Below are 20,383 nucleotides of genomic sequence, written 5' to 3'. Positions count from 1 at the left end.
TTGAACTCACAAAGATGTCTTATGTTGTGATCTCAGTAGTACTTCTGCCTAGATCACCCAAGTCCATATCTGGATTTACAGTAGGCGTGGCTGTGGGCGGCAAGTGTTGCATTGTCTGACCAGCATAGCTTTGTGAGCTCTGGGGCACTTCAGCTGTTTGTGGAGCTGAGCTCTAGGGTGACTATGCAGAGTTGTTTTCAGGCCCCTGCCTGAGGCAGGAGGTGTACTCTCTTGGTCTGATGCATAGTTCTGACTTGACAAAGGTCTTAGTCAGCACCCGAGTTGCCACGTTTCTCGCCCAAAAACGACGCGTAGCCGTAGACTGGGAGTGAGTGAGATAGGCTGGTGTGGTATTCCTGGCTCCAGCTAGGATCTCACTGTGTCTCTACCTCTGGCTCTTCGAGCGAGGGAGAAAAGGCTGGTGTGGTATTCCTGGCTCCAGCTAGGATCTCACTGTGTCTCTACCTCAAGCTCTTAGAGTGACACAACTTATACTCACCCAATAACCTTGTGTCACCGTAGACTGGGAGCGAGGGAGATAGCCTTGTGTGGTATTCCTAGCTCCTGCTAGGATCTCACTGTGTCTCTTTCCTCCAGCTCCTTTAGCTTTTGAGTCCAGGCATCTGAGAGTCTACATATGGATGGGATGGACACATTCACCCACTGTCAAAGGTATTGACGCACTCATTATGCCTTTCGGGGGAGGAATAGCTCTAGGTCTTATCTCTGTGGTCCAGGGATCTTAGAGCGCCAGTTGTAAGAGGCAAACGAAGCTTGTCCAATTCAAGGTTCGGTTGGAAGGGGTGGCTGAGCCTTCCCAAATCCAAGTGTGTCTGTGGCCGTACCCAATACCCCTAAAGGTAGAGGAAGCTCTTCTTGTTCCAGGAAAAATTGACTCAATGATGGAGGGACGTATGGTTTACCCAGTCCAAGATGTCTGGCAGCACTAATCAATCCGCATGGGCTGAGAGGTCCTCCTTGATCTATGAAATCTGGCCCATGGATCTCATAGTGCGGATGGCTGGCCAGACCTCAGACTATCTCTCAGTGTCCTTCCTGGAAAGTCCATGGAAAAACGGGCGGAGTCACCTCGGGAGACATTCCCTCTTTAGTCAAGTCTGTCCGTCTCTGAAGCATGACGTAGGTTGAGTGCTGTCCCTGTTGAAGGGTTTTGCCTTGACTTGGTTTGTTTGCTTAACGCCCAGCCGACCACGAAGCGCCATATCAGGGCGGTTCTTGACTTGGTCCAAGGATGATAACCATGAGGTTTTGTAGCCTAAGGACTGCCTGACCCTGGGGTAGGTTGTCTTCCAAAAGCTGCTGATCATCTCAGGGGCACCTGCCCAGTGATCTTAAACGGCCCATCCCTTCTCTAGGACGTCTACTGTCGTCTCTCCTGTTGATGCTTCTGCCAGAGTTGTTACCATTATCAGTCGAGATGTGACCTGTTACAGGTGTCGGACATCCTCTGTTGAGTGTCGACTGTACAATCTGACATTTCTATCATCATCCCCTGGCTGATGCGGGTGTCAGATGACATTCAGGAAGAAGGGGCAACTCTTACAAGTTGTTACGCTGAGGCCGTCCACAGGTCATGAAAGCATTCTGTACTTGACGATCTCAGAGCACTTCTTCCCCCGTCTCTGCGTTATCTCCAACAGCTCCCCGCCTTGTGATGTAGCCTGAACATGCTCACCCGTGTTGCCCGACGCTTGTATGACAAGATTCTTGGGCCTGTTACCCTGTTGAACAAGCTCCACTCCAAGTGTGAGTGATCTTCAGAGTCGTTTCCTCAGGCAAATGTCTTGAGACACTTTGATTCCTCTTATCTTGGTACGCAGTGTCTGTCTTGTAGCTGTGTATCCGAAGGAGACATCTAGAGACCTCAAGAGCTTGCAGTATGCATGGAAACTGATGTGACTACTATACCCTGTTCAGTTGTCCACCGCTGTTTGACTGGTGATCTGTATGCAGATTGCAGGTGCCATCTTGTTACTGGTAGGGCGGCTCCCCGGTGTGAAGGTTGTAGCCTCTAACCATTAGCTCTCCATTCCAGGTGATGAAGATAACTAGGAGGCTCTAGGCATTCTCCTCACACTCCCAGACTTCTGTGTAGCCGGGCACTGCTGAATATGGTCAGGCGTGAAGTGTTGGTCTAGTTCCAAGAGCGTTAAACATTAGGTCTTCCTCAGTCCGTCAGGAGGTGGTAGACAGGCAATGGGGGGCGGGAGCTGTCCTTCCGGTGCTGAAGCATCGCTACAGGCAGTTTGCAGCACTGAATACTGGTAGTCAAAATGCATGAAGCCACCATCATGATGGGGAACCCTAGCAAAGATAGTGGTGGGAGGGGCCCAGTCCTGTCAACAGCCGTGTATCGGGGTCACCTCAAGGGAGAGGTTGCAGACGAGGCTGTAGCTACCTCAGGGAGATTCTACTCATGTTACGCCCAGTGGACGTCTTGCCTGACAGCTGGAGGGTCTGTCATAAGCTGTCGCAACAATCCTGGGAGTTATCAGGGCGAAAAGGAAGCCTGTCTCTTCCTGTGCTTACTGGAGGTATTCCCCCAGAGCGCCCGACATTGTCTGTTTGGTAATGTCTACGTATATATAAATACATGTCAATATGACTTAATTCCCCCTCGTACTGATAACGGCATGGATGTGCCAAGAGTTTATCCAGTACCTTTCTCATGAGAGTAGCCGCTCTGTCTAGGAGGCATAGTTAATTGTGTGTTGTAACAACATCCGTTTAGCAAATATGTTATATTTTCCATAATATGAAATGATAAACATTGTATCCCTTGTATGAACCTGACTAGAGCCAGTGTTATTTAAGGGCGGCCTCTTATTGTTAGGTCCTGTTGTCTACTTCTGAGAACCTAGTGGTAGGATTAGGTGACAACAGTAGAGATGTGGCCTTGTTAAAGGTCAAAGGCTTAGGTTTTGCCTACGAACCAGGAATAAGTAGAGGCATGACAACATTATAGGAAGCTCCCCTGTGAGTATTATTCAGAGCCTTGCTCGATCTTGCATGTTGTGAAAACTCAGCTGAGTGTAATACTCATGTGTTAACAACCAAGTTTATTCATGCCCCTAAGGCATGGTTTCAACTGTATATTATTCATAACATGTCATTCAAGTGTAATGTACATCAATTGTGCACTGGAACAGAACATAAGTATATATGTGTGCCTGTTCTAATTGAATTTGAAGAGCTGTCTCCTGGCACTGTGGTATCAACAGATTTTAGCTGAGTGTAAATCTCAAAGTGTAAACACTTGAGTTTATCCATAAGTTAAATCTTTTACCACTCAGATAGCTGATTTAAACACTCCATGAAAATGGAATTTGTAACATCAACTGACTTCTTTGATACCCTTTGCCAAGAAAAAAAAGGATTATGCATACACTTTAATTCTTCCTTGTCAATTTAACATTTTTTTTTTTAATTTTTTTTTTTAATATATATTTATATATATATATAATGTGTATGTATGCACGCATACAAGTTTACAAGTTAATCAAGTTAAGTTGGCAAGGAAAGTATTCTTTATCCAATTTGAAGAAGTACCACCACGTGGTCTCTGTGAGTCCACCATGATCATCTGATAAAAATACCAAAACCATAATCTGCCAACCGCAGAAAACATCGTTTCCCAGAAACATAGGAGAGAGAATTACTTGCCTTTCTCTGAGAGTAAAGGAAGTTCCCTCCGTAATATTCCCGGAGGCGCATATCTCAATCTCAGTGTTTGGTTTTCTTTCCAAGCGGGCGAGGTTTGTTGTTGTTATTCTTCGATACAACCCGCTTTCAGTTCTATCAGCGTTCAAGCGTACTGCGGTCCGTATCTACGCTGCCCGCAAAAGTCATCGCAGTTTGTAATGACCGAAGTATCATACGCCATATGTAACATTCGCGGGCGCTCTGTGCCTTCAGTTCAATCAGCGTTCAAGCGTACTGCGTTCCGTATCTACGCTGCCCGCAAGAGTCATCGCAGTTTGTAATGACAGAAGTATTCATACGCCGTATGTAACCTTCGCGGGCGCTCGGTACTTTGTACGCCTAAAAATTCGGATCAGAAATGCGCTTCCGGTCGGGATAACGCGCATGGTAAACCTCGCTGTAGTCGATAAAAAGCTGTTAAAACGCAAAAAACTTCCGGGTAATTTCGAAGTTGAAGGTCTTGTTCGTATTCCTACATTGATGTGTAGGGTGACCTGCCGTTGCTTTCCATTGAAAGCGGCAAGGTAAGTTATCGTTCGCGGAGTTCTATTGCGCCAATGAAACCGGTCCAACCGCTGTAAATATCTGTTCGACATTCGTAACGACTGAGTAAAGAATAGTTGTCGTTCAATTGCATGTTCACTAGTTAAAAAAAGACAAGTAACGGAGCCTGTTAGGCTCTGTGTGTCAACAAGGTATCATCGATGATTGAAGTACCTTCTAGTTCTACTTATGACCAAGTAACTTTGTTACATTTTTAAGCCGTTTCACTTTCATTTTCACGGTTCGTTACGTTGTTCAACGTGATGAATCATTGAATGTATACGGGCGTAGTAATCGCCCTTAAAAAGGAAAGCCCAAACCGTGATTGAAGGTGAATGTTGTAGTTCCTGTGAAGGAAGTCTTCTTAGACGGGAAAGGTCTAAATACACGTCTAGCTCCCCGTAGCAAGAAATTGAAACTGGGGATTATGGGCATTGGCACATGCGCAGAGAGGTACTACCGACAAAGGGAGACTACTCCCCTAAATGGTATACCGACGGAAATCTAGAGTTAGCGACCTTGTTTACAGTCTAGTACTGGTAACATAGGACGCTTCTCAGTCTAGCACTCGTAAGTAAGGTAACTCCTATTAGTTAAATTGAGGTGATGTATTCGAAAGAAATATGCATACAGTAATTCAAGGTTTTGGATGTGACATATTCTGCAAACAGCTTTGTAAACATTTTTTAAAGCTAAGTGTTTTTCTTTCTTTATTTGGTGTTTAACGTCGTTTTCAACCATTCAAGGTTATATCGCGACGGAGGGGAGGGGGGAGATGGGATAGAGCCACTTGTTAATTGTTTCTTGTTCACAAAAGCACTAATCAAAAAAGCTAAGTGTCTCAGTTGAGGGAAGGGAGAGTTGCATGAACGATTATTCAAAAAGAAAGGTAGTGAGAAGGATGCTTTTCCAGAAAACAGCACGAAAAGCACATACAAACACTCCTGTTTTTTAATGAGTTTTGTTACTGTTCTTTCAGTGGGAAGTTCTTGCACAGTCTTTCTTGCCGCTCACAAGTTTAAAGACCAAGGATGACACTGTCTGCCAATCCCTTCATTTCTGTGATAACAATTTATTCTTCCCCATTTTTACCCAGGCCAAAAGACCTAAAGATCAACAGGGCGCTGATGATCCCCAAAAAAGGGACGGTGTTCGACCACGTGTACATCCAGAGGCAGTACGGTTCCTGGAACACCTGGAACAGTCTTGTAGAGACGGTCAGCATTGGCGAGAAAGCTCAGGTAGGTTGTCCGACTCAGAAAATGTGTCGTTTGTCCTAACATTTCGTGGCTTAATTGTTTCATGATTAAATGTTATCTGGCTTTCTGCTGGAGAATGAGTAATTGTAAATGTTGTCTTAATTCTTCTGTCATGACTAATAAGTTACGAGTGTAAATAATGTTCTTTGATGACCAATAACAGTTAACTGATTGTCAAATAATGTTTTTTGATAACCAATAACTAATAATTATTGTTAAATCATGTTTCTTGATAACCGATAGCTGATTGTCGTGAAAATTTGCTCGTATGTTTCTTGTGTGAATTAATTCAGCTGATTAATTATTCAGACATAATTCTCATACTGACAGTTTGAAAAAGTGTGCAGTGGTCTAACTTCATGTCTTTGATGCAGATACTTGTGTGTGTGTGTGTGTGTGTGTGTGTGTGTTTGTTTGTTTATGTGTGTGTGTGAGTGCGTGTTGTCTGTGTGTGTGAGTGTCTGTGTGTGTTTATGTATGTGTGTGTGTCTTTGAGGCAGTTGCTAGTTAGTGTGTGTGTGTGTGTGTGTGTGTGTGTGTGTGTGTGTGTGTGTGTGTGTGTATGTATTTGTGTGTGTTTATGTATGTGTATGTGTATGAGTTGTGGGTGTGGGTGTCTTTCTGTGTGCATGCATGAGTGTAACTGTAAAAGTGACTGAATGTGTCTGTGTACATATGGGTGGGGAGATATTACCTCAGTCGCTAGCTACGCTGGCTTGAAACCAGGTGCTATCGGCGTGGGTTTGACCCCCACATTCGTCAAGGAAGTCAACTTTGTGCAGACTCTCCTCGGTGTCTGAACGCCTCACTGTGCATGCATGCACACGATAAAGATCCCAAGTTCACAGAGGCAGTCTCAGGACTTGGAAACATGAAAACACGCATGCACAAAAAAAGAATGAAAAGCAAAGTTGGTACAGCCATACTGTATGGCAGCTCACTTTCCCCAGTGAGAAAGCAGCCCAACTTTCCATGAGGGTAACTTCACAGGATGATATGATACCAATACCAACACTGATGCACAGCTTAAACTAATATTAAATTACATATTCTTACCCCAATTCTCATAAATGCATTGACTTAAATCTCACATGCTAGATGTCGAAAAACTACTCAAATTACCTACCCTTGCAAGGGTGGTAACCAAGCTAAAAACAGACGCCATAGCCGTTGCTATGACCTGTCCCACCTGGTTACCCATAACCCACCGCGCAGCACGTGAGCGCCGGCATCCGGAATAATCATTCTCGACTTTCGACGACACACGTCAGACGTGCGGAATTCATCTGCTCACTTGGCTTTCCCTAGCCCTCGTCTTTGTGACGATTCGGGCTTGGGGGGGCCTTTACCTGTTCGCCTTTCTTTTGGTGAGACCTGTCCTTTTTATTGAATTGAATTGTTTGTTAGCTGCTTGTTTACAGCCGCTTCAGAAATTTACTTTTCTGGTGGAGGCTATGATTTTCGGCCATATACAAGATGGCCGATAGCATGCAGTAACTTAGGGCTAGGCAGGAAGTGAATAAGGCTGCTAGCCCTATTTAGAAACCTCTGTGCAGGTCGTTGACCCTTCGAGTAGTACTGCTTTTGTAGTAGCTGTTCGTGCGGATAAGGTTTCGTTTTTTCTTCCCAGCCTGCCTCTCCTCTTAAGGAGAACCAGTCAGTGTCTTCCACTTTCGGGGGACTTAACGATGAAATATGTGTTTATTTCTCAGCTGTTACAGGCAAGATTGGCCCGCCCACTGAGGCGGCGTACTCCTTGGCAGCTTTGCATCGTGGTCTGGTGCAAATGGCCAGTTCGGTTCAGCCCTTTTTTGCCTCTGGTGGCTCTGGGTTGTTCGCGAGCACCCTCTCCTTTCGGGAGGGGGGGCCTGCTCCCTTCCTGCCTCTGACCACTCTGATTACCTCCGGTATTTCTCAGTGTGTTGGGGGATGGGGGGGGGGGGGGGGTGTGTTCCTGCTTCGCACCGTGGTCTGGTGCAAATGGCCAGTTCGGTTCAGCCCTTTCTGCCTCTGGTAGTACTGGGTTGTTCACGAGCACTCTCTCCGTAGGGAGAGGGGGCCTGCTCCCCGCCTGTTTCTGCCCGCTCTCCTTGCTTTTAGCACAGCTGAGTCGGGCATGCAGAGTGGGGGGGCACGGTAAGTCACAGCCTGGGCTGGTTCCCACTCTGCCTCAATGGGGGCAGGGGACTGTGTCAGTGGCCCACCCTTTCCCGCCCTCCGGGCAGGATTGGGTGGGGCCTGTGGCGGCGGCCCACCCTTTACCGCCCTCTGGGCAGGATCGGGTGGGCGCTGTTGGACTGTCTTCTCAGTCTATGCCTCTATTGTCCTTGCCCGGCAACCACTCCCTCCCCCCTCGGGGTGGGTGGGCGGGTGGTGGGGCTACAGCATCACAGCTGGGGTGGGACGTTTGGCCTTTCCAGGCTACGTTACATACGGCCTTTCCAGGCTACATTACATACCCCTCCTCTGTCACATTTGGGACAGGGGGCTGTGTCAGCGGCCCACATTCTATTCCACCCTCTGGGCTGGACAGGGTGGGGGCTGTCTGACTGCCTTCGCAGTCTTGAGCGTTACCGCCTTACCAGCGGTAATTGTCCTCAACCAGCAACCTTCCCCCCCCCCCCCCCCCCCCCCCCTCGGGGTGGGGGAGGGGTGGGGCTACAGGATGTCAGCGGGTGGACGGGTGGGGGTCGGCCCTTTACGGTTGCCTATCTCCCCCCTCCAGGGGTTTACTGCTGTGACGAGCCACCCCCCTCCCGGGACCCATCTGGGGCGCGGCGTGGCTCAAGCCAGTCAGCACAGCTGGGGTGGGACATACGGCCTTTCCAGGCTATGTTACATACTCCTCCTCTGCCCCATTTGGGGCAGGGGGCTGTGTTAGCTGCCCGCACTCGTTGTCGCGGGTTGGTTCAAACTGGTCAGACCGGTCCCGTCGCGATATAACCTTGAACGGTTGAAAACGACGTTAAACACCAAATAAAGGAAAAGGTCAGACCGGTTTTGGCGGCTAGGGCCTGTCTCTCGCACAGCGGTCGGGGAACAATGAGCTTGGCTCTGCTTTGTTCTCGGCAGGGTGCTGTGCCGGCTGCCTACTCCTCTGGGCGGTGGCAGGCGAAGACAGAACATGCTCTTAACTCTCCAGTCTCCCATTCTTTGTGTTCTGACACAATGGATTGTGGGGACTCAGACTACAGTATCGCCTTGGCCAGTGGTCATTATCCTCAGCCAGCATCTGTCACCCCCCCCCCCCCCCCCTCGGGGTGGGTGAGCGGTGGGGCTACAAGACGTCTGCAGGTGGACGAGTGGGGGGCGGCCGTTTACGGTTGCGTCTCTCATTCAGTCTTTCCCCCCTCCAGGGGTTACTGCCGTGACGAACCACCCCCCTCCCCACTCGGGGCGCGGCGTGGCTCAAACCAGGCAGACTGGTTCTCAGCACTGGGACGCTTCTCTCGCACAGAGGGTGGGGTACGGCTGGCCGGTCTTGGCTTTGTCTCGTACCCCCACTCGCCCTCCTTCTTGGCACGGCGCTGTGCCAACTACCAACCCCTCGGGTCAGGTGGGCGGTTTGGGTTGGAAGGCAGAGACAGATCACGCTTTTCACTCTCACCCTGCAGGCTGTTGCTGGCCATGAGTTGTTACCATGGTGGGCATTCAGTCGGTGTTCTGATCAGACGGAGATCTATTCGTCTCTGGACGACCTCGGTGACTGGTTGATCTTTTATCAGAGTCAATCAGCTTGCCAGCTGTACTTTCAGATGGTGTTGAACCAGGCTTTTTTCCAGGCGTTCTCAGTAAACCAGGCAAAATCCGAGCTGTCCCCATCCCAGGTTTTTTACCCGGGCATGCCGTTCGACACTGTCTCTTGGAAGGTTCGTCCTTCACAAGAGAGAATAGAGAGGCTTTAGGCTCTTATCCGGCCAGACTGGCACGAGAGCAGACCTCTGCGAGGTCCTTAGCCTTGATCCTCGGTCTTTCCTCAAGTCTCTTTGGGACTCGGCCTCACAGGTCTGGGACAAGAGGGTCCTCCTCCAGGGTGGGTTCCTCCACGCGAGTAGGTGGCTGGAATCCAATTGGATCGCTCAGGGCGTTTTCCCTAGCTTTGTTCCCCCCCGGATTTAGACCGCTTCATGGATGCGTCTCTGTCTGGATGGGAGCCTACATTGGCAATTACAGTCTTGGGGCTGTGGATGTAGACTCAACTCCTTGGGCATCTCAATTGCCTGGGGTTAGGGGCAGTAGCTCTCAGTCTACTAGCCTTTCTCTTTGGCTATATACAGGCATGTCCGGTTGCATACGGACAATACTTCTGTTGCTTCCTATGTGGACTAGCAGGGAGGAGCAAGTTCTCGCTCCCTGTCAGACAGAGTTTACGGGATTCTGATTTGGTTTCTTTCACACTAAATCAATTTTCTCAGGGGAATATCTCCCCGGCCGGCTCTATTATCTGGCCGACTCGCTCAGCAGGACCTCTCAGGGCTTGCACACGGGTTGGGCCATCTACATACAGGGCTGGAGGTTGTGCTGTTTGTGTTACAGATCGTGGGTTTTGACTCTGGTCTCGGTGCATGAAGCACATAGGTCCTCCACTTTCTCTGTGTATACCCCTCATTGGCCTCCTTGGCCAATTGGTGTATAGAGCGCCCCTCTCTCAATCCAGGTGAAACAAATAGGCCTCTCTCCTGATGTTCATGGCGCTTTTGCGGGCATGATCAAAGGACCTTGTTTTAAGAGGTTTAGAGGCGTCCCCTTGTATAACGCGTAGGACTTTGTTCTTCATACTCTGGGCCTCAGCCCCGAAGGGCAGTGAGGCCCATGCGTTATTGGGGTTTACCGGAGGATGTAGCCTTGGAACTTATAGTTCCGGTTTTTTTCACGGTTTTTCGGCCAGATTTCCTTGAATCAGAAACCTGGTCAACCTCCTCTGGTGTTTAATTCCCTCCTCTCGGGAGGATTCTCGCTCCGGGTGATTTGGATTTTCTAACTATCTGGTTAGAGTTTTAAAATCCTTTTTAACTTGCGCTCAGTCAATTGGAACTGAAGAGCCAAAAGCTCATATTCTTATCTCTTTACACTATAGGTGAAAGAGGCTTCTCTTAATTGATGCTCACAAGAGGTGTTGCTACTTTCATAGGACAGTCCAACGAGTGGTGGCTTATTGAACACAAGGGCGGGGGGGGGGGGGGGGGGGGGCGTTCAGTCCTCCTTCTGTTCCTTTACAGGTGTTCAGGAGTCCAGAGCCTGGGGTTCTTCTCTCGCTGGTGGGGTTCCTGTCGCCTATGCGAAGTTTTGCCAACAGCTCTTTGGAGGTCTGATGATGTGTTCATTAATTTTGTACCTCCTGGACATCTCCTGGGTGGGTGGGTTATGGGTAACCAGGTGGGACAGGTCATAGCAACGGCTATGGCATCTGTTTTTAGCTTGGTTACCACCCTTGCAAGGGCAGGTAATTTGAGTAGTTTTTCGACATCTAGCATGTGAGATTGAAGTCAATGCATTTATGAGAATTGGTTGTTTTGGTTTTTTTTTACTGTGCAAGATTTGTAATAAGTGTGTTTGAGCTAACAGTTTTTACAAGTAACTATAATATATGTGACATTTGAAAGTTAAAAATCCCCTTGAATGTTTCTGTTTGATGCATGCCACTAACATTTTGTAATTTGATAAAAATTACAGGAATTGCAGGTAATGTTTTTATTTGTAGTTGCTAAAATGTTAATTTGTCGCAAATGCTTTTTTTGTTTGTTAGTTTTTGGTGCATGGAGTTTGTTCAGTTTATGTTTGCAAGATGCAGAAGCTTTGCTTATTCCTCAAAAGCTTTGATTTTGGGGCATTTGTCTTTGTTTGACTAGGGATAGAATTTAGTTTTAGAAGTTATTTTCACTGGAGTATGATATTAAGAACACATGCATGCATATAGCTGTGTTGTTGCCGATCTATTTACACATAATGATCAGTTTACTTATGTCAGTTACCTAATATGTTTTTAAAATATTTTTTTGTAACCAATTCTTTGTAATTTGAACACTGGACAAAAATTAAAATGAGACTGTAAAAAATGTGTTGTCCTAAAACAGTTAACTTTTACTGTCAGGCACAACCGGACCCCACTGCCCCCAAGAGAACATCTCTATAAACATTATGATTCTTTTTTAAATAAATTGATGGAAAAAAGTTGATCATTGGATTGTTAATTTATTGTGATAAGTTGATCCACATGTAAAGCTTGCTTGTATACAAGAAATTAGATTTTTTTTGCGCGTCTGTATGCATCTTACAGTTTTTGAAGATTTTTCGTTTGCTTGCTTGTTTTGTGGCCAGATAAGCTTAAACATTATTTTTATTTTTAAGTAACATTTGGAATAGGTTTGAAATGTGCTAGTTATGAAAAACAGTTGTGCAATTATTCTTTCATCTTACAACTTGACTTTAATACATTTTCAACTAGTTATCTTTTTCTTTTTACATTTAGTCAAGTTTTGACTAAATGTTTTAACGTAGAGGGGGGAATCGAGACGAGGGTCGTGGTGTATGTGCGTGTGTGTGTGTGTGTCTGTGTGTGTGTGTAGAGCGATTCAGACTAAACTACTGGACCGATCTTTATGAAATTTGACATGAGAGTTCCTGGGTATGAAATCCCCGAACGTTTTTTTCATTTTTTGGATAAATGTCTTTTATGACGTCATATCCGGCTTTTCGTGAAATTGGTTGAAATTTTGGTCAAGTAATCTTCGACGAAGCCCGGACTTCGGTATTGCATTTCAGCTTGGTGGCTTAAAAATTAATTAATGACTTTGGTCATTAAAAATCTGAAAATTGTAAAAAAAAATAAAAATTTATAAAACGATCCAAATTTACGTTCATCTTATTCTCTATCATTTTCTGATTCCAAAAACATATAAATATGTTATATTTGGATTAAAAACAAGCTCTGAAAATTAAATATATAAAAATTATTATCAAAATTAAATTGTCGAAATCAATTTAAAAACACTTTCATCTTATTCCTTGTTGGTTCCTGATTCCAAAAACATATAGATATGATATGTTTGGATTAAAAACACGCTCAGAAAGTTAAAACAAAGAGAGGTACAGAAAAGCGTGCTATCCTTCTTAGCGCAACTACTACCCCGCTCTTCTTGTCAATTTCACTGCCTTTACCATGAGCGGTGGACTGACGATGCTACGAGTATACGGTCTTGCTGAAAAATGGCATTGCGTTCAGTTTCATTCTGTGAGTTCGACAGCTACTTGACTAAATGTTGTATTTTCGCCTTACGCGACTTGTTTTTAACTTTTTTATGGGAAAAATGGCTACTCAAATTTTTGGGTTTAGACTCTGAGTTCCAAATAACATACAGTCACACACAAAAATGCGTTCACATTTATTGCATCAGACAGGTCACTTTCTCGAAAAATCAGACATGGGATTCTTATTTTTAGGCTCCAGGGATCATTCTTGAGATTCGTGCAAATCCGCTGAGAAAATTTTCTTCCATATGTTTCCCTGCTGTTTGAATTGTTGTTATTGCCATTGATATAGAAGCTCTATGATTAAGCTGAAATATGCATTTCAGGGCCAGTTTTGTGTGTCTAAAACACTAAAAACCTTCAGCTTCGCCCCCAGACCCCGATCAGTGGCGTTGCCCCTGGACCGTACTGGGGGCCTTCTGCGGCCCCCAGACCTCCACCTTCTTTTTCCTTAATTATCACTTTTTCTGAATCCCATGTCTGAAAAATGGTTTAACAACATGGCAAGCTAATCTTTTGGTTGGCGATTTTCACATTAATTAAGTGTTAATGTATCTTTGGTGGGATGGACAATGTGAAAGTATGGACTGGCATTGTGTTTCCTATTAATGAACCCTTCACATGGGAAGTAACTCCGTCAATTTCAAACTTTATAATATCGTAGAAAAGTAACCACAGCAAGTTTTCCACAATTTAGTCTATGGACCATTTCGAAGCTGGGTTGGGAGACGGGAGGAAGAGATCTATAGCAGAATCTCTTTTTCAGCATAACGCGTGACCCCGCTAGACGTACGAAGATTTTCTAAATGGTCGCTTGGCTGAATTGTAAATGCTCAAACCTCGCAGGAAGCTCTGTCGAAACGAAAACGGATATGCGTCATAGGTAGCAATTGGTGTATAGCAGGCATTCTAAGATTAGCACATGTTCTTGGGGGGCCCTCTGGAGGCATTAGCTTAATCAGACCTGGGAACCCATACGATTTCGCCGTGTTTTGTACGCTTGATTGGTACAATACGATCAGTACGGTCGGTGGAAACAAAAAATTCTTAAGACTGTTTTTTTGTGATTCATTTAATTAATGATTAAAATAATTGTATAACTCTGCATTTGATCAGTTATTACAGCTTTTGTCATTAAATATTGAAAGAAACATTCATTTTAAAGGTATTGGTAAACTTAATCAAAGGTGCAACGGTCGCGCGCGAAGCATGTTTAAATCATCGATGTTCAAAAGTTTGTTTAAGAATAACTCCAAGTGCAAAACAGGGGTTCCCAGGTCTGGTTGATATAAGAGCATAATTATATTGACCTAATTCAGTAGTGCTAGCAGAATAATACAAGATCTGCAGATATCGAAACAGGAATGTTTATCTGTACATATTTATAATGATATATGCGTGTGGAAGGAGTGTGAAGTTTTATGCATACACCATAACAAAATCCTGTGCTTTGCATTTGGTAAATAAACTGTTTGACTTGACTTGACTTGACTTGACAAATATTTAAATTTTATTTTTTAATATTTGCATGGTTTCAGTTATGGACTCTTAACCTTTTGAAGAGATTTATTAATCAACAGCAATAGTAATATGTCCCTTATATACCTGATGACTTGAAGTGGTGAGAGAAATGTTGAAGTCTCATGCGAAAGAGTGTGCATGAAGATGTGTCAAGCAATTTTGACACTGTAAGCGAATTCTTTTGTGGTGCTTTTTTATCTACCGGGTACATGTATTGAGCTTTTTCAGAAATATTTTTTTGCACAGTAGTATAGTGCTTTAAGTTGTGTTGGTTTTCTTGTTGTTGCTCGTATAGTTTATGTTCCAAGATTTTAAATTTCTGTTGCCTTTTTATTCAAAGAATATGTAGATAGATTGCAATTTTGTTTGGACTGTAGAATTTATGCTTCTGCTATAAAAACGTCTTTGGTATTGTCTTTTTTACTCTCCATGTTTGTTTGTGTAAATGTTTTTCTGTCTGTTTCTTTGCAGTAGTATGGCTCTGCAGTGCTAGTGTAGACATGTTTTAGATTTTGTTTATGAGTCAAATTGTCAGTTTGTTTTTGGTAGGACTGTTTGCTCGTTGCAAAATATGAGTAATGCAAACCTCTTCAGAATATGATTAATGTACTTGTGCTTAATGAGGTGGGATGGGGAGGGGGTGTCAAGGAAATGGTAGCAGATTTGGAAGGTAAAGGCTGGAGAGAAACAAAATTCAAATTTTGTAAGCTTCTTTTTGTTATTTTAACAGTACATGTACAGTGGAACCTTTTAAGACCTCAGAACAAATCTGAGAAAATCAGATCTGATAAAGGAGGGCGTTCTTAAATGGGGGAAATTTACAGTGGTTTAATGAACAAAAAGTCTGAGAAAACAGGGTCAAAGGGCAGTCTTAAAATTGGGGGGTCTTAAAGGGGGGGGGGGGGGGGGGGGCATCGATATGAAAAAGATCCATCACAGGTAAGTTTAACAACAATTAAAGCTTTCATATATTTTTACGGAATGGTCTGTTGGCTGAGTTTATATCTTGTACTGTTTCAAGTGAGAACTGAAGGACAGTGTATGACCATATGAATGAATTTGTATGTGAGATAGTTACTTTATAATGGTTGATTTACTTCTGCATTCCAGGTAGCCAGAATGGAAATTTTTTGTCGATAATTTTTTTTTCTCCATTGTTTAGCTGCTTTTGTTTTGATTTTTTTTAAACAAAACATCTGCTCTCTTTGCTTTGGGGTATATTTGTCATCATGTTCTGTTCAATATCACAATTTGCACGTTCACCATTCAACTTTTATGTGGTTGCATGTTTATATGTTAATAGAATAGATGTGATTCTAATTTACACATTTTTGCTTGTTTTCAATTGATTTTGGTTCATGCATTTACGTTTGCGCTTCATTGATTTTGAAATCTAGGCGGCGACAGAAAGTGTCTTCTCCTCAGAGACCTTGGTAAGCTGCTGAAGCTCTGGAGCCGGTTGCAGAATGTAGTTTTACATGTATCTGATGTATATTGCAATGTGATGGGGTTGCATGCCAGACTGCATGATTTTTCATACTCTTTTTTGTTTTTTTGTTGTTTTTTTTAATCCTTTTTCTCTCAGCATTTCATGTATTTCATGTGCATGTATCTTCAGTAGTGTTATGAGAACTTATTCTGTTCTCTTATTTATTTATTTTTAGGTTTTTTGACTCACATGCGAAGCAAAAGTGAGTCTATGTACTCACCCGAGTCGTCCGGACGTCCGGACGTCCGGAAAACTTTAACGTTGGATATTTCTTGGACACTATTCAGTCTATCAGTACCAAATTTGGCAAGATGGTGTATGATGACAAGGCCCCAAAAAACATACATAGCATCTTGACCTTGCTTCAAGGTCAAGGTCGCAGGGGCCATAAATGTTGCCTAAAAAACGGCTATTTTTCACATTTTTCCCATTTTCTCTGAAGTTTTTGAGATTGAATACCTCACCTACATATGATATATAGGGCAAAGTAAGCCCCATCTTTTGATACCAGTTTGGTTTACCTTGCTTCAAGGTCAAGGTCACAGGAGCTCTTCAAAGTTGGATTGTATACATATTTTGAAGTGACCTTGACCCTGAACTATGGAAGATAACCGTTTCAAACTTAAAAATTATGTGGGGCACATGTTATGCTTTCATCATGAGACACATTTGGTCACATATGATCAAGGTCAAGGTCACTTTGACCCTTATGAAATGTGACCAAAATAAGGTAGTGAACCACTAAAAGTGACCATATCTCATGGTAGAAAGAGCCAATAAGCACCATTGTACTTCCTATGTCTTGAATTAACAGCTTTGTGTTGCATGACCTTGGATGACCTTGACCTTGGGTCAAGGTCACATGTATTTTGGTAGGAAAAATGTGTAAAGCAGTTCTTAGTGTATGATGTCATTGCTAGGTTTAGTTACCCTAAAGGTCGAGGTCAAGCATGTGAGTCGTATGGGCTTTGCCCTTCTTGTTTATTATATTAATTAAGTAGAAGTGCATACCCCAGCGAAAGACAAACCTCTCTCTTAATTACTCTCTCTCTCTCCCTCTCTCTCTCTGTCTCTGTCTCTCTATCTCTCTCTCTATCTCTCTCTATATCTCTCTCTCTATGTCTCTCTCTCTCTCTCTCAAACACACACACACACACACACACACACACACACACACACACACCCCAAGTTACACACGTACACACATACTCACACGCACCCACTCACTCTCTCACACACACTTCATACACACAAAACACACCCCCATACGCACATATAGACAGACGGACATGTAACACACATACACACACACATACACTTACGCACACGCACATACACACATGCACATACACACACCCACCCACTCACTCTCTCTCTCTCTCTCTCTCTCTCTCTCTCTCTCTCTCTCTCTCTTTCTCTCTTATACAGACACACACATACACACACACACATGTATACGCACGCACGCGCGCACACACACACACACACACACACACACACACACACACACATTGCCTCAAACAAATCTCATACACACAAAACACACACTCATACGCACATAGACCGGCACGGTTGGCCTAGTGGTAAGGCGTCCGCCCTGTGATCGGGAGGTCGTGGGTTCGAACCCCGGCCGGGTCATACCTAAGACTTTAAAATTGGCAATCTAGTGGCTGCTCCGCCTGGCGTCTGGCATTTTGGGGTTAGTGCTAGGACTGGTTGGTCCGGTGTCAGAATAATGTGACTGGGTGTCGTGAGACATGAAGCCTGTGCTGCGACTTCTGTCTTGTGTGTGGCGCACGTTATATGTCAAAGCAGCACCGCCCTGATATGGCCCTTCGTGGTCGGCTGGGCGTTAAGCAAACAAACAAACAAATACGCACATAGACGGACACACACACCTTTACAAACACACATACACACTCATACACACACAAACATACACACAAACTCATGCACACACACTTTCACACACACACTCTCTCTCCCTCTCTCTCTCTCTTTCTTACACACACACACGAATACAGACTCATGCACACGCGCACGCACGCACGCACGCACGCACGCACGCACGCACGCACGCACATACACACACACACACACACACACACACACAAACAAACAGTAACACTAACACGTACATATGTGCACAAAATGAACACACACACACATGCACACACCGCTCGAGAGAAAAAGACTACAGGGAAGCATGACGTCATGATGCATTAATTGACGTCAAAGACTTTCGACCGTGACGTAATCTTCTTACGCGAGCTTTATCCATAGACTTGGAAACTACGGAATTTCTACCCGTCCAAAGCGGCCTTGGGTGGCGTTTGCTCAAAAAATGGGGGCGCCTATTGCACCCACCGTATTTTAGTTAGTATGTTCCCAATTTTTGGTGAACTTCCATCTTCAACTGTAGCCCGTAGCCGGGCACAAAGAATCCTTCTTGATCATGTATTATCGGTATGAAAATTTCTCAAGTCGATTACAGTATAGCGTTCGTGGGATACCTCCAGCTTCGCTGGGATTAATTTAATTTTTGTTTTTTATTGATGTTTTTTAAAAATTATTTATTATTATTTTTTATTTTTGTTGCATCCATATCAACAAAAGCATGCTATTTACAATATGCTTAGATATCATATGATATTAGTATTTCTCTTTTCTTTCATCTTTACGCATGAATTTTGTTCCACAGCTTCGTATATATATATATATATCTGTGTAAATATTGTGGATTTTTATAAGCCTGCAAAGATAACAAATCATCAATTAAACAAATTGACAACATGTGTGTTTTTTTTCCCCATTTATGAATTTTAAAGATCTATAACTATGACTAGCACTTGGAAATTCATGTGCTTTACAAATGAAAAGAGGATTTCAGGTACTCGAAAATGCTCATTATAGCTAAGTGACGGTTTTACCCGTTGTCACACACACCTCTTCCACATGCTGGATATCTTTTAGGTCTTGGATTTTGTTCCTTTAATTGTTTGTGCAAAAAAATCCATCTTTATACAACACATATTATTTCTTATCTTTCCAAGCTATTTACACATTATTCCTTGCGTACATGTTCTAACAAACCTTATATATCTCTTAATTCCTTTGTATATAGTGACTGCTCAGTAAATAATTCGACCTCTCTTGCCCTTAATTCAAGCAAGATCAACCAACAAAAAAGCAGAGACAAACACCAGTAAGAATAAATGTGTGCTGTTTGCATGGGGATTTTTCACTCAAAAGATGATTTATGCAAGTTTCAGTTCACAAATATTGCGAAAGAGAAAAAAGTGCAGCCAACGCATTTATTGATGCTTTGAACTTTTTCATGGCTTTATTTACCCAAAATGCACTACATCAGCTTGCATGTAAAGTCTTAAATCTGAAATTTGTTTACACATTCATTTATAGTTGTTATTTTTTTCTTGAAGGAAAGATTTGCGCTTGCTTTTTTCATACAAAAGATCCATCATTAAACATGTAAAAATCTCTACCCGTTTAACAATTTCAAAATTTAAGAATTTTTTCTTTTACTGACATACCACCCCCATCTCCTGCAGCTGGCTTCAAGCGTCTGAAGTGACCGCGCACATTTTATTTGACTAAAGTTCCACGATTCTTTGTTTGACAGAACACTATATAACATTTAAAGGTATTTTTAGACACATGCATCTTTAAACCGAAGAAATTTGTCAAACAACTCTTTTTTTTCTTTTTTTTGTTTGGTAAAAAGAAAGAGATAATCAGTCATTCTTCAGATAGCATTTGCATGTTGTGCATATATTGAGAATGATTTTAATCCGTCAGATATGTGGTCTGAAATAGAACAGTGTAAATCCTGTTTTAGTATGATCAGAATGACTAGCAACTATCTCTGGACATACTTTTTCTTTATGTGGTACAATATTGATGTTTCTTTGTCTTCAATACTTAGATGTTTGAGTGTTGTCTATATCCTTGAAGGTAACTCAAAAAGTAAGCTACATGTAACATATTTGTTATCAATTAACATTTCTTGTTCATCTTTCAATGATTATTCCCAGTTTTTATTTATGGCTTCAATGAATAAATGTTCAAACACTAAACAAAATATTCACAGCTTTGCATGGCAATGTTTTTTTTACACCTTTTTTTCTGATAATCTTGGATGTTATTTTTCTCTGAACTAACTTAATGTCAGTTTGTCATACTTCTGACCATCCCTTGTATTCTGGTAATGGGTTCATTTGAAAATTACATTTAAAGTCTTAATTGATTATTCATTTATTGCAATTTAGAAAAGTTGAAAAAGACCTGCAGCTATATATATTAGGGTAAGGTTGCTTTCCATGGAGAAAATAGTAAATATTTGTTCAAAGTCACGAGTTTTCTTTATCATGATTTAAATTTTTTTCTTCACCAAAATAACCTCTATTCTGAAATGTAAGAAATAACCTTCAACATGAGATATTAGCTTCCAACATTGATTAGTGGAGTGATTTTATATCTCTTTGTTAATCAAGCCAACTACACGTAATTACTCACTTACAAATGTAACTGTTTCTGTTAACTTGGCAAATAAAGGAAAAATCTCATTTTTCAATAACTTTCA

General features: G+C 43.1%; 1 protein-coding gene across 1 annotated transcript in view; it reads left to right on the top strand.

Annotated features, from left to right (window-relative positions):
• The window catches only part of LOC138964250 (dynein axonemal heavy chain 3-like), a 210,795-nt gene that overhangs the window by 120,246 nt on the left and 70,166 nt on the right, over window positions 1-20,383 (top strand). The window contains exon 42 of the mRNA XM_070336152.1: window positions 5,363-5,507. Within this exon, the coding sequence (XP_070192253.1) occupies window positions 5,363-5,507 (145 nt within the window). The remainder of the gene's footprint in view (window positions 1-5,362; window positions 5,508-20,383) is intronic.

The sequence above is a fragment of the Littorina saxatilis genome, linkage group LG4 (genome assembly GCF_037325665.1).
Source record: "Littorina saxatilis isolate snail1 linkage group LG4, US_GU_Lsax_2.0, whole genome shotgun sequence".
NCBI lineage: Eukaryota > Metazoa > Mollusca > Gastropoda > Littorinimorpha > Littorinidae > Littorina > Littorina saxatilis.
This window is presented reverse-complemented; position numbering and strand designations above follow the sequence as displayed.